The 14,905-nt window shown below is 41.3% G+C and overlaps 3 protein-coding genes across 4 annotated transcripts; 1 reads left to right on the top strand and 2 right to left on the bottom strand.

Moving 5' to 3' along the window:
* Positions 1-192: 192 nt before the first annotated feature.
* LOC143369912 (mitochondrial import inner membrane translocase subunit TIM44) lies at positions 193-3,249 on the bottom strand. 2 transcript variants are annotated; one of them, XM_076814389.1, is made up of 7 exons: positions 3,119-3,249; positions 2,468-2,632; positions 2,153-2,398; positions 1,889-2,093; positions 1,671-1,819; positions 1,230-1,593; positions 193-1,162 (listed from the first exon to the last, which is right to left on the bottom strand). In XM_076814389.1, the coding sequence occupies exons 1-7, from the start codon at positions 3,119-3,121 to the stop codon at positions 915-917; spliced, it is 1,380 nt and encodes a 459-aa protein (XP_076670504.1). In that variant the 5' UTR covers positions 3,122-3,249; the 3' UTR covers positions 193-914. The 2 variants fall into 2 exon arrangements, with proteins under 2 accessions (XP_076670504.1, XP_076670503.1); XM_076814388.1 differs by lacking the exon at positions 3,119-3,249 and adding an exon at positions 2,807-2,966.
* Positions 3,250-3,345: 96 nt separating this feature from the next.
* Positions 3,346-6,181, bottom strand: LOC143369908 (uncharacterized). The gene is made up of 2 exons (XM_076814379.1): positions 5,781-6,181; positions 3,346-4,956 (listed from the first exon to the last, which is right to left on the bottom strand). The coding sequence occupies exons 1-2, from the start codon at positions 5,984-5,986 to the stop codon at positions 3,390-3,392; spliced, it is 1,773 nt and encodes a 590-aa protein (XP_076670494.1). The 5' UTR covers positions 5,987-6,181; the 3' UTR covers positions 3,346-3,389.
* Positions 6,182-6,607: 426 nt separating this feature from the next.
* Sf3b3 (splicing factor 3B subunit 3) lies at positions 6,608-14,235 on the top strand. The gene is made up of 13 exons (XM_076814337.1): positions 6,608-6,748; positions 7,219-7,691; positions 7,888-8,060; positions 8,138-8,634; positions 8,709-8,874; positions 9,313-9,481; positions 10,391-10,542; positions 11,034-11,189; positions 11,419-11,710; positions 11,794-12,460; positions 12,533-12,649; positions 12,830-13,208; positions 13,284-14,235. The coding sequence occupies exons 2-13, from the start codon at positions 7,295-7,297 to the stop codon at positions 13,770-13,772; spliced, it is 3,654 nt and encodes a 1,217-aa protein (XP_076670452.1). The 5' UTR covers positions 6,608-6,748; positions 7,219-7,294; the 3' UTR covers positions 13,773-14,235.
* Positions 14,236-14,905: the final 670 nt, after the last annotated feature.

Raw genomic sequence — 14,905 nt, 5'->3', positions numbered from 1 at the left:
TCAAATCTTCACGCGATTAGGGCATCTCCTAAAATATCTTTGAATGCCTCACTGTCTCCATCGCCTATGTAATTTATGCGGCGCTGCGCTTCGCTAGATTGGCTCTACAATTTCTCATCTGGACTATCTAAATATCATTTTTTTCATACTATAAACTATCGTTGAAGCAAAGAAAAAAATAAAAGAAAGCCATTTTTCGATCGTCCAAGGTGGCAGCCCCCTTCAAGAGGTTTATTGTAGCTTGAGAACGAGTGATTTTAATTTATATATTACAATCTTTAAAAAGTAATCGATAGCTTCTTTTTTAATCAGCTATGCACTGTACAATGTAACGCTATTAACATGAACTTGTACATATGTGTGGGATCAGGGACCCTCTGTTATGCGAGACTCGCGCATATCACCACATGAAACATAATCGAACGACAAACAATATTAGTACTCGATTAGCTGTTCTGATATACAGGCGTAAACCCAGAAACAAACGATCGTGTGCTGTAATGTACATTCTGCAACAGAAGTGACACAATGACAGTACCATTCGTACAACTGTGAAAAGTACTGTATTGCGAATTTATCCTTCTCAGTACGTATCTACAATATGTCTTACTTTTACGTTCTACTTATTATATATATGTATATCGATCAAGATACTTTGCAGACTTTATAAAATTTCTGTAACTCGGGCTACAGCGTTGGAGGGACGTCGTTATCCCATTAAAATTACAGGAGCTGGCATCCATCGCTGATGGATTAATATACACATTTGGGATCCCGATCAGGATCGCTCCCTCGAACGTAATCAGATTGAAAGCGATAAAGAAACACATGTCGGCTCTCGCTTAATCTCCAGTCACAGAGTCACGGTAATTTTTTGCTTAAACTTTCAACTAGACGTACGTGCGAGCTGTACACTATACAAACTGCTCGGAACTGGTGGCACTAAGGTCGAGCAAGCGCCACGCAGATTTCGGATTAAGTTCCGTGGGATCGCGGCATAATACCCAAACGTAATTGACGCGCATTATTTTCTCGGGATCCCCTTCCACAACTTTGTTCTTAGCGTCCCTCACGCACATAATCTGCTGGCACTGAAAGCTGATTAGCAAAACTGGTCCCTGCTCCATTACTTTGCCCATTAGTAGGTCAACGTTATTGATGTCTGAAATTAAGAATCTCATTTTACATGTAGAAACGACGGGGATTGACGTTGGTGGAGTATAAATTACCTAGAATTTTACTGTCTAAATGATATCCCAATTTCTCTGCTTGCTTCAATGGCTGTGCTATTAAGTTGTACGGCGCTTCGTGGCACCAGTCCTTTAAGATCTCGAGGTTCCCCCTTACCATAGCCTCGAGAATGTTCGGGATAATGTCCATCTCGCAATCTTTCAAGAATTGCACTCTGTCGAAGCTAGGATCTAGCTTGCAAATTTCTGTCAGCGTTTCTGAGAGCTCTGTCTTTTGAAACAGACCGCCCATTATATCTGTAACTTTATCAGTCAACGCTCTGGAAGCACGAATTACAGGATTATCGGATTCTTCGTATTTGATTTTCCAATCCAAGACCTTATTTACATATGGATTTTTATCCTTCAAAAGAACAGAGTTATCCAATGTGAATAATTTAGTAAGCGTCGGGCGTATTTCTGCTACTTTAAAGTACATACCCTAAAATTCTGCCACGACTGGTAAAACTTTGAATCTTTATGTAATTCAACTCCCATAGCCTCTGCGTTTGGTTCAACGAATCTCTGATCTACAGTATCTAATATGTCTTTCCTTTTCCTCAATTTTTTGGGTGGAACGTAAACCTTCCCTGCAGTTTTCCATAAAAATGATAGAGATTACACTGCACTCGTGCGTTCGATTATCCGAGTTAGCTTACCGTGCATTCCTTGATGATCCAATTCTTCGCGTACAGCCTCGGCAGTTTGCGATATTGTTTGGAATGCACTCGTTTTACCCAGGGCTTGACTTTTCTCTGATATTGTTTCTGCTGCCCCTTTCGCGGACTTTGTTATTTCCTCTCCTAGCTGCCCAGCTCTTTTACCCAACTCCGTTTTGCTCGCTTCCTCGAGAACCTCTTGTACCTGTGCAGTGGAAATTGAACATCAAAAGCGACCGAAGCTTACAAAGCTAACACTCGTACCTTTTCTTTCAAGGTATCCAGTTTCTCTTTGATAACTTCAGAACCCTTGCTAGCTTCAGATTCGACCGCCTGAAACTTCTGTCTCGCAGAGCGCAATGCCTCCGACTGTTCAAGCCTCTCTGCTTCCTCCCTGAATTTCTTCAATGACTCTTTCATTTCTTTATTCTTCTGCATCTCCTGCTTAATATTCTCAAGGAACTGAGAAAAGAAACTGGGTCTCCTCGCAGGGTTGGAGTAGAACCGAACCTAGAGAAGACAAATCACGATCAATCAAATATATAAGTCCTGCGACCGCCGTTTCGAAATGCAACTCACTGATAAACCTTGTATGTCTGGAGTCCGAGGTAGTTGCAGCTGCACCGAAGCATCACAGGTGCGTGCCATCGAATAATCTCTGTTGCCATTTCCAAATATCTTTTTCGAGTGTGCAGACCGTGCGATGCCAATGAGGCTCGCTCTACACACCGCAAACTTCTGAAACTACAGAAAGACATTGTAACCTTAAATATACTGTTGTGGCGAACTTCCTATTTAAATACGTTGCATCATTATTTACTGTCTTCAAGGCAAGACACCGTGTCGTTTTCTCAAACGCGTACGCAAAGGAAGAGACCAGTTTCGTTACAGAGGATATAACATGCAAGCGACCATTACCACATTACGCGAGTACATTCTTCCAGCCTGTAATTACTTAATTCATCGACATTCGCGCGGAGAAATTCACGGGGGACATGTTAATGCGCTCGCTCCAAATCGCTGAAACTTAATGATGCAATGCCATAAAAAGCAGGACAATCAAATCGCGTGAAGGAAACTTAACCTCGAGGGGGCATGAAAAATTGGCCGGTTCACGAGTAAATGATTATGAATTCACACGTGAGTTGGAAAACGGGGAACGAGCATGGGTAATTCGTGTCCTCGCCTGAATGGAAAGTAGCCGTTCAGTTAGCAATCGAAATTATTTACCATTTTACGAATGATTTATCTGTAACGGCATCAAAAATCTTCGTAAAATATGCTGCAACTATGCTAAGGACATCTGCCGACAAAAATTAGCACGTACCGTGGTTGAACAACACAGTGACCACGAAATATGTTTATAAAATTTTATGCAAAATGTAAGAACAATTGGATTTGTTTAAATTCTGTTTCTTTTTACGAGAATAAGCATAAGGTTCAATCACACTAAATCATAATGGATACAAAGAGCTGTATTTATTAAATAACAATAGAGCAATCAACCCCTTACACCTGGCACTCTGAACAAAAATTCTCCATCGTCGTCGTAATAACAATCCTTTATTCTATACGACATACCTTCTTTATATACATTCTTAGGTATTCTTATACTTTTCGCGTAATTAAACTTTGTTTCTACACTAGAGTTCCACTCTTTTACATAGGTGTCTAAGCTACTGGATTCAGTGTTCAGATCAATTGGCAATTTGGCCTGAGTTTGTTTTGCAATAGCCATTAATGCAGTTTCTTTAGGCGGGGTCTTTACCATGGGAACATTGTCTTCCCCGACTTCAGCTTCCTTTTTAGAGCTGACTAATATGTTAGCACTTATATCTTCCCCGACTTCAGTTTCCTTTTTAGAGCTGGTTAATACATTAGCAGTTGTATCTTCCTCAACTTCAGCATCGTTTTCAGAGCTGGCTAATACGTTAGCACTTGTATCTTCCTCAACTTCAGCATCGTTTTCAGAGCTGGCTAATACGTTAGCACTTGTATCTTCCTCGACTTCAGTTTCCTTTTTAGAGCTGGTTAATACATTAGCAGTTGTATCTTCCTCAACTTCAGCTTCGTTTTCAGAGCTGGCTAATACGTTAGCACTTGTATCTTCCTCGACTTCAGCTTCGTTTTCAGAGCTGGATAATACTTTAGCACTTGTATCTTCCCCGACTTCAGTTTCCTTTTTAGAGCTGGTTAATACATTAGCAGTTGTATCTTCCTCAACTTCAGCTTCGTTTTCAGAGCTGGCTAATACGTTAGCACTTGTATCTTCCTCGACTTCAGCTTCCTTTTTAGCGCTGGTTAATACGTTAGCATTTACGTCTTCCAAAGTTCTGGATTCTATATGTTTTCTGTAGGTGGTTAATAATGTTATTCCTTCTTCTGGCGATGTTTCGTATAAGGTCTTCAATTTCTCCTTCATAAATTCGTTGATAGTTAATTTCCCTTCCTTTTTGTACTTCTTCTTATTATGTTCTTTATTCATAATATTGTATGTTTGGATCACAGACATTTCTGTGCTTGTCTCATTTATCGTGGCCACTCTTCTCTCATCCCTATGAGGATACTCATTCGATGAAATCTGCTTCTCCTTGTACATGGGTTGTTTGCTATTTACAGAAACGTCTTTTACGATACTCGAGAACAGAGTACTTTCCGGCTTTGGAAACTCCATCTTCGGAGGTACAAATTTCTCGCTCAAGGTTTTCCTATCAGTTAAACTGATCTTTCTGTTTTTAAACTTCATTAAGTGCTTGTCTAAGGCGGGGTCTACTACTAATTTACCAGTCTTGAAATTTTTCCAATTTTCAATAGCTAGTTTGTCATAATTAATGACTGTGTCCACCGATTTTGGCACCCACTTTGATTTCAAAATTTTTCTTATGGTCTCGGGTAAAGCTGGGAAACTTTCGCTCAGTTTCTCTGGCGTCCATTCTTTCGGATCACTTTTGTGTAAATTCTGTATCTGGTCCTTTTCAACGTACGTAATGAATCTCGGCTGCTGATCCTTGAAATATTTACTTCTAGTTATACGTTGTCGCAGCGACTCCTTAGACCTTTCCATTTCTCTAAAAAGCAATACAAAATTTGATGAACACGCGATATTAAAGGAGGAGGGACGCAAGGAACAATTTTCATCAACCACATAAGTTATAACAATGCTTTGTCGTAGAAAACGAATTAAATATAAAATTCTTCAGGAATCCATATTCCTTCGTGTTTTAAGGGATTATGCCCACCTGCAAGATCTGAAAACACAAGTATTTTCGGGATTTTTTTTTAAAAAACTTGACAACTTTTTTAAATAAACCTTTATGTATTCAAAAGTGTACATGTTAAATTACTTGCGGTAATTTTTGCGATGGAAAATATAAATAAATAAAAAAAATATCAGCGATCTCCGAGCATCGATTTTTTTCTTCAGTAGTTTGCAGTGACCACTCTAATTCTGACCTGGTTTATCTGAAATAAAAAATTCGCGGGAATTTAGATATTATATTGGATTATCTTGTCCTTAATGACAGCTTCTCATAGCAAAAGTATTGATTTTCACCACAGAATCGTGCATATTTTTATCATTTTTCATCTGTAAAATAAAAACTACGCAACGGAAATGAAGCACTAACTAAATTTGGTCGAATTTTTTATTTCTGATGAACCAGGTCAAAGCTACAGTGGTCACTGTGATAAAAAAATGCTGCTGTGAGATTGCTTATAATTCCATTATTTATGTAGATATCGCATTGCAAAAAAAACTACAAGAACTTTAAAATATATACTTTCAAATATACAACCGTTTATTTAAAAAAGTCTCCGAATTTCTTTTAAAAAAAATCTCGAAAATACTTGTGTTTTCAGACCTTGCATGTGGGCATAACTCCTTAAGTTGTACCTTTCGTGCAATTTATGCGACACGTGGACATTCATAAAATCAGATTCAAATTCGTCTATGTCATCGCGATCGAAATCTTCAGGATCATGTTCAGATCCTTCCATTTGTGTTATCTTCAGTTTTCCTTTGATACCGACAGCGTTGAACTTCGGTTTACTAACGTACGTCCTTAAAATTTTCAGCGTCACCATTCTAACGCCAATCATTTTGGAAGCTCGTATATTTTTCTCGTTTCAACGTCAACGTTAAATAACATTCATTTTATGTTATAATTACTCTGTTTAAGTTAATAGTTGACGCGTACATAGAACGAATTAATGTTAGGAACAGTGTAAACACGTTTATTTGTGTTCTAAGGAAAAGAATAAACCTAACCCGACCTATCCTATTTGTGTTTTCCATGGGATTTAATATGCTGTCGCAAACATTAGGCCGGTTTTCAAATTACGACGGACCTAACCCTCTTTACTATTTCATTTCGAGCATTCCCACATTAGGTATTCATAGTCGCTACTTATTCTTAAGCAAATGCTTAAGCATTCGGCATCCTTTACTAGCTACTAGGATAGTAGAGGATGCCGCATGTTTAAGCATTTGCTTAAGAATAAGTAGCGACTATGAATACCGGCCTAGGTATACGTTTTCGTGCTATTTTCGAAAATGTTCATATTCATTTATATTTAGGGATCAGTAAATAATATCATTACTACAGAAATAGTGCGTTTCAAATATAAATTTAAATATTCACGCCATAGATGTTGTAGTCCCACTCTGCCGATTATAGATGGCACTGCAGACTCGCCGTTTGAAATGCAACAGTTTACATTCTCTGCACTCCACATATTTTGATAGGAATAAACCTCCTGAAATGGGATGCAATCGGTCATTGCAAATGGTCGTTGGTTTGGGAAGAGCACGGAATATCGACGAGCATCGACGCTAGGAACGGAAGTACTTTTACGTACAAGGTGAAATAATGTTCTCTATAGTTTTACCTTTCGGAAAATAACAATATTTTTTTCGCTCTCTACTTAATTTACTCTGTAAAGGGCAAAGCATTTTGCAGCCGAATGCGGTCTGTTCGAAGCGTTTCTGTGGCGTCTTATAGATTTTTAACGTTACACGTGTTAGCATATATTTTATATAATCATCTTACGATACATTTATCCAACTATTTTACCTCACTTTCACGATACGATACTACTGAATCTAAAGAGGTTCACTTGATACAATTAAGCTTCGCGTTACGAACGAATATAACGGACGCTTCCATTTTTATTTAACGACTGAACTTGTTTCTCTCACCGATCACGAAATGTACATTAGATCGATCACATTTCTAATATGTGTAATAAGTTTGCGGGCATCTTTCATTTATAATCGTTTAAAACAATGCGTAGCACGAGCGTAATCTAGGTAATTCTATTATTTATTACAGGATGGATGCGAATCGTTTATATCAATGAACATTCATACCCTTATTTCTGTTCATTGATTGAAAACCAAACGCAACGATGTATTTATACAACTTGACGCTCCAACGCGCCACGGGAATAACCCATGCGGTGCATGGGAATTTCTCTGGTAGCAAGATGCAAGAGATTCTAGTCTCGCGCGGGAAGTCATTAGAGCTGTTGAGACCGGATCCGAATACTGGGAAAGTTCACACATTGTTGACCGTAGAAGTATTCGGAATCATAAGGTCCTTGATGGCCTTCAGGCTGACCGGTGGTACAAAAGATTACATTGTCGTCGGATCAGACTCTGGACGCATTGTAATTCTGGAGTACATCCCTGCGAAGAATGTTTTCGAGAAAGTACACCAGGAAACCTTCGGGAAGAGCGGTTGTAGGCGCATCGTACCTGGACAATACTTAGCTATAGATCCCAAAGGAAGGGCCGTAATGATAGGTATTATTTTTATATTAATCTGTTGAGTAGTTCCTTCGACGATTGAGATGTCTCGTATCACATGATTATACATTGGTTCGTGTTTCAACTGATTCACATTGATTATATTTAACTGGAATGATATTACGTTAAAGTTACTCTCAATCGTGTTATAGCAATAATTTACGAAGTATTTTGATAAAGGTACTTATTCCAGGTGCAATCGAGAAACAGAAGCTTGTATATATTTTAAATAGAGATCCAGAGGCACGGCTTACCATTTCTTCGCCATTAGAAGCTCATAAAAGTAACACACTGGTTTATCATACAGTGGGCGTGGACGTAGGCTTTGAAAACCCTATGTTCGCCTGTTTAGAGATCGATTACGAGGTAATATTTCTCTCGTTTCTAAATGAAAATATCTATGCCGAATAATGTGATATACAGTAGTGATTTCTGGTTTACAGGAAGCAGATAGCGATCCCACAGGAGACGCAGCAATAAAAACGCAACAAACGTTGACTCTGTACGAACTGGATCTTGGTTTGAATCATGTTGTACGCAAGTACAGCGAGCCTTTAGAAGAGCATGCAAATTTTCTTGTGTCCGTCCCTGGAGGGAATGATGGGCCCAGCGGTGTTCTCATTTGTTCAGAGAATTATCTGACGTATAAGAATTTAGGGGACCAGCACGACATTCGTTGCCCCATTCCCAGGCGACGTAATGATCTAGATGACCCCGAGAGGGGCATGATATTCGTCTGCTCCGCTACTCACAAAACCAAGAGCATGTTCTTCTTCCTGGCTCAGACCGAGCAAGGAGACATTTTTAAGATCACCCTCGAGACGGACGAGGACATGGTGACTGAAATCAAGCTGAAGTATTTCGACACTGTACCCGTTGCGGCGAGCATGTGCGTTCTGAAAACTGGATTCTTGTTCGTCGCCTCAGAATTCGGTAATCAGTAAGTATAGTATTTAGGAATGATCTTATTTTTTAATCTGAATTTTAAGTTTAACCGATCTGGTCTCTTTTTAGTTACCTCTATCAAATTGCACATCTTGGAGACGATGATGATGAACCGGAATTCAGTTCGGCTATGCCTCTCGAAGAGGGTGACACCTTCTTCTTCGCGCCTAGGCCGCTTAGAAATCTAGTGCTAGTCGATGAAATGGACAGTTTGTCGCCCATAATGGCGTGTCAGGTAAATTTAGGATTATTAGAGCTGTGCGAGAAACCGAAAATGTCGGGTCGGGACGAGGCGAGAATGTTTCGCGGGATCGGAATTAGGACGGAGCGGAAAATTCAAATTTGAATTTTCGCCTATATAGTATCGCTCCACCCTAATCGGGATGCTTCCCGATCATATCGGGTTTCCGCACCTCTCTACTAATTATGTTGAATTAATCGTTGTGTCTTCGTGTCTTAAGAAGCAAATATTAATGCACCTTTAAAGTAGAGAATTGGCGTTTCGCGATACGCCTTTTCTCTGTGGAATGGTGCGAGAGAAAATATTCTTAGTCACCTTCGATTTGTTTTTGCACGGAGAGGGTGAACTTCGGAATGATAAGCTCCATGAAAATTAAAAGTGAATATTGAATGAGAGGATCGTAGTCACGGTATTGCTCGTTTGTTTCAACAGGTGGCTGATTTGGCGAACGAAGATACTCCTCAGTTGTACATAGCGTGTGGTAGAGGACCACGATCAACCTTAAGGGTATTGCGCCACGGTTTAGAAGTCTCCGAAATGGCTGTCAGCGAACTACCTGGTAATCCGAACGCTGTGTGGACTGTTAAAAGAAGAATCGACGGTTAGTTCAATAGCATCTTACGCAGTAGTTGTTTGCATGCTTTTATAATACGCTTAATTGACAATGCAGAATAAGTTCAAGCTCTGTTTTCGATTTCTCTGCATTGTTCGTGTACTTTCTTGCTAATTGTGACCCGATACAGTCACCGTTCATCGTCTAGCATAGTATTGGTTCTTGCAGTAGCATAGTATCGTTACATTAAATGAAAATCGAATCGAACGTTCTAACTGTACAAAAGACAACGGATCTTCTAAATACTTTGCACCTGAAATTTAATTACAATAAGTACAATTATGTTAAAAAATTGTAGAGATATTTGGAATAAGAGTTTTCATCTTTACGTTTCGCAAGTTGCATAATAGAAACTCCACGGAAAGATTTGTTTCTGAACGAGTTAATACAAAACAGCTCGCGCACCTCTATAAATCTACTTCCATTGCCTTAGTACTCTATTTTTGTAACATAGTATGTCACCGTAATAGAACAGCACACTTCCCGATGTCCATCGAGTGTATCAAAGTAAACTGCGCTCGAGTAGCACTTACTTCACTTAACTCTGCAATTTTTCAATACAATAAATGCGAAGAAGAAAGTAGTCGGTTTTTGTAAACGATTTTAACGAATCTGGTGGCTTGATACACTCTTATCAAACACCAGTTCTCTCTTTCAGGCTACCAGCATGCTATTGGTTGAACTACAGAGCACAGAGTGACAGAAAGGTAAGGACTCTTGAAATTGGCGGGGGATAAGAATTCATTTGCACCGAAAAAAAAAGTCCATCTACTCTTTGTGTGTAGGATGAAAGAGCGTGTTCCGACCGGCACCAAGACGAATCTATTGTTTTACCCATTTCTTGATTTTTGCCTGTGCCTTAGATATTCAGATTGAGCTTTCTAATTTTGATTACAGAGGAGTATGATGCTTACATCATAGTGTCCTTCGTCAATGCCACTCTTGTACTTAGTATCGGAGAAACTGTAGAGGAAGTGACCGATTCCGGTTTCCTCGGCACCACGCCGACACTTAGCTGCTCCGCGTTAGGCGAGGATGCCCTGGTGCAGGTACAGTTATTCGATTATCACTACCTTCCCAAATACACGCACTATGGTATCTCCGGCACCTGGTCCACCACGTATCGGTCGCAATATTAGTGCTAGATTAAAACGAGTTCAACGCATCGTTGAATGTTTAGTATATATCTAAACACTTCTGGTAACCACAGACTCGACAGAAAATTTCGTTGCAAACATAGGCGGACTCAGGAGCCTTTCTTGGAGGGGGCGAAATATGTAAAAGTACATAAGTACATTTTTGAATCTTCTTCTACGAGATTTAAAAATTTGCCTGTAATTTATATTTTAATATCTCTATCTGATGCTATAGCCTAAATAATTAAATTCACATTAATTATTTATACAGAATAATACACAATGTCATAATATTTTTCTACTTTACTACTCTGGGGGGGATCGGCTGGATCCGTCGCTGATTGCAAAGCTCCATTTTTCCCGTACTCTTGTTTCTTAGTCACATCCGTGTCTTCTCCTTTTAGGTATATCCCGATGGGATACGCCACATCCGCGCGGACAAGCGCGTGAACGAATGGAAAGCGCCTGGTAAAAAGACGATAGTGAAATGCGCCGTGAATCAACGCCAGGTGGTGATCGCGCTCACTGGAGGAGAATTGGTATACTTCGAGATGGATCCTGTATGTGTGCACGATTTCTTTCCTCCTCTTTTACATTGCCGATCACTTACCTCGCATCGATTGTTCTCCCTGCGATGGCATTTACTCGCAGGGATGTAAGACGTGCGAAAAGCATATCGCTTTTCATTTTACTTGGTTGGCTGTTAGCCGGTCGAAGTGGATGAAAAGCGGACACTTTTTCAGACATCGGTACGATCGTACTGACGTTGGCTTGCTCTGTGTTTCCTAGACGGGGCAGTTGAATGAGTACACGGAGCGCAAGAAAATGCCATCGGAAGTAATGTGCATGGCTCTTGGTAACGTGGCAGTCGGGGAGCAGAGATCGTGGTTCCTGGCTGTTGGCCTCCAGGATAATACCGTGAGGATCATCTCGCTGGATCCGTCCGACTGCTTGGCACCCAGGAGCATGCAGGCTTTACCAGCTGCTGCGGAAAGTTTGTGTATCGTTGAAATGGGTGCCAAGGATGCAAATAATTCGGAGGAACTGTCGCCCCAGCAGTCCAGTCTCTACTTAAATATAGGTGAGCAAAGTTGCAGCCGTAGCTTATTAAATATCATCGCCGTTCTATTCAAGTTTCACTCCACGTCTTTAAATTCTGCACAGGTTTGCAAAACGGTGTTTTGCTGAGAACAGTATTAGACCCCATCTCTGGCGATCTGGCGGACACGCGAACCCGTTACCTAGGCTCTCGTCCCGTGAAACTATTCAGGATAAAGATGCAAGGGAATCAGGCGGTGCTCGCGATGAGCAGTAGGTCCTGGTTGAGCTACTACTACCAGAACCGCTTCCATCTGACGCCGTTATCCTACGAGAGCCTGGAGTTCGCGTCGGGCTTCAGTTCCGAACAGTGCCCCGAAGGAATCGTCGCCATCTCAACCAATACCCTGAGGATCCTCGCGCTGGAGAAGCTGGGCGCTGTGTTCAATCAGATCAGCTTCCCTCTGGAGTACACCCCGCGAAAGTTCGCCATCCACTCGGACTCCGCGCATTTGATAGCCATCGAAACGGAGCACAACGCGTACACGGAAGAGACAAAGCAGCAAAGAAGGCTGCAAATGGCAGAGGAGATGCAGGAGGCTGCTGGCGCGGAGGAGGCGGTAGTTGCGAGAGAATTGGCAGAAGCTTTCTTGTCGGAGGAGCCTAACGAAGCGGTGTTCGGCGCTCCCAGAGCTGGACCGGGCTTATGGGCGTCGCTCATAAGAATTATAGCACCATCGACGGGCCAGACGTTTGAGGTTCATCGACTCGAGCAGAATTTAGCTGCCTTGTGGTAAGAATACTAACTTCTGTCCGTTAAAGGTTCTTTACCAAATAATCTGACTTCTATAAATCCTTGTTACAGCCTCAGTCTCGTGAAATTCGCTAACCAAGGGGATCAGCTGTTCCTCATAGTTGGCATTGCAAAGGAGTTCCAACTGAATCCCAGAGTCAGCAGCGGCGGCTTCCTGTACACTTACAAGTAAGTATCCGAATCCCGCTGTATTTGACAATCCACGAAAGCAAACTGTATGATGACAACTACACACAATCACTGTACCATTTGCTTGATGATAATCCTGCAGTACTGATACGAAATAAACGTTAAAGGAAAGAATTTCTAAGCGAGGAACAGGTATGAAAACAGGTCTTGTCTTTACAGAGTGAACGCCGAGTGCACCAGCCTGGAACTACTACATAAAACCACGCTGGACGAAGTGCCCTTGGCGATATGCTCGTACCAAGGGCGAGTGCTGGTCGGCGTGGGTAGAATGTTGCGCTTGTACGACATGGGCAAGAAGAAATTGTTGCGCAAGTGTGAGAACAAGCATATCCCCAACGCCGTGGTTTCTATCAATGCGATAGGGCAACGGATTTACGTAAGCGACGTGCAGGAGTCGGTCTATGCGGTCCGATACAAGCGACAGGAGAATCAGCTTATAGTGTTTGCGGACGATACTCATCCGAGATGGATCACCACCACCTGCGTGCTGGATTACGACACTGTAGCCACCGCTGACAAATTTGGAAACATTGCTGTCGTGAGTACACTGTTCCTTGTTCAGCCGAGGGGTACTTGACTTCCTTAACTAATTAATCACGCGATCGTTCTACAGATCCGTTTGGCGAGCGGGATTAATGACGACGTGGACGAGGACCCAACAGGGAATAAAGCACTGTGGGACAGAGGCCTGCTGAACGGCGCCAGTCAAAAGGCAGACACGGTGGCCTGTTTCCACGTCGGCGAGACCGTCATGTCCTTGCAAAAGGCGACCCTAATCCCTGGCGGTTCGGAGAGTTTAGTTTACACGACGTTGAGCGGAACGGTGGGAGTGCTGGTCCCTTTCACGAGCCACGAGGATCACGACTTCTTTCAGCATCTGGAGATGCACATGCGCTCCGAGCACCCGCCTCTATGCGGGAGAGATCACTTGTCGTTTAGATCGTATTACTATCCTGTAAAGAACGTCATAGACGGCGATCTCTGCGAGCAATTCAATTCGATCGAGCCGGCGAAGCAGAAGAGCATATCCGGTGATCTGGAACGAACGCCTTCTGAGGTGTCGAAGAAGCTCGAGGATATTCGCACGCGCTACGCGTTTTAAGGCTCTCGGGGCGTATGTATCAGCATTGACTCGTTACAAATTACATTTAATCATTTTTGCATTCCGTTCCCACCTGTTTCAACGTCTGTTTCTTTGATAACAATATAAGAGTGCGCGTGATGGGTCGTTTCTTAAGATCGCGAGCTTGTTGCATTCAATATGCGAATTGAAAAAAAAAAATGTATAAAATCTTTCACACTTACCACATAAGTATTGCGTTAAGTTTCTCGTAGCACCGAACGTGTGATCGTAGGGGAAGTTCCCGTTTAATTTAAATGAAAAAGGAAGTGTGGATGTGTAAATTTTTACCTCGTGATTCGAGAGTAGGGTAATGTTACGTTGATCTATAGATCTCCTATCGGTCTTCGTGATTCGATGTGTATATCATTCGTGAATTGTATTCTATAAGTACTGACAAAACTGCAGTGTTGCAATATCGAGAAATACACATGTGTTTTAAGAACAGGAGTCGTTACTTTTAGAAGAGTGTGGTGATTGAATAACTTGGTTCTTCCTTTTTTTTTTTTAATTTTATCCTCGTTACAGTTCACAATGAATTATTCAGGGGAGAGAGCTAAAAGTGAGCTGCGATGTACTGCCGAGAGAAGAAAATAGAAAACGTCTTGCCGACCTAATTTAATATTATAAATATAGAGTGCACAGAATACACTGAACTAGGCTGAATGGAAAAAATTGCTGGGATAAAAACGGGAGGGCGAAATCAAACAATTTCCTTGAATTATATTTATATTTGTTACATGTAAAATAACAGTTTTCCAAACAGGATTCCATACAGTATTTATTTTTATCTTAATTAAAAATTACAAAAATCAGTTCGCAGTTACAAATATTCTACTGTTCTGAATATTACTTAGTGCAGTTTTTATCGTACGATCTATGAATTTGGAGAAAAGAGGAAAAAAGATGGTCTCGAGGAAGCTGGTGAAACGTCTAAGCGAAGAAATTGGGCGTCGAACGTATGTACAGCTCTCGATGCTTCATTTCTCCCTCACCTTTTTTGCTCGAATTCTGCGGTCTCATTTTTCCCTCCCTCTATTAGTTTCCAGGCTTATGTGCATCCCTTTCGACCTACAACTCATCGTCAATAGCGTTTTTCTCGTGGAGCTTCGGAG

The sequence above is a fragment of the Andrena cerasifolii genome, chromosome 6, assembly GCF_050908995.1.
Source record: "Andrena cerasifolii isolate SP2316 chromosome 6, iyAndCera1_principal, whole genome shotgun sequence".
NCBI lineage: Eukaryota > Metazoa > Arthropoda > Insecta > Hymenoptera > Andrenidae > Andrena > Andrena cerasifolii.
This window is presented reverse-complemented; position numbering and strand designations above follow the sequence as displayed.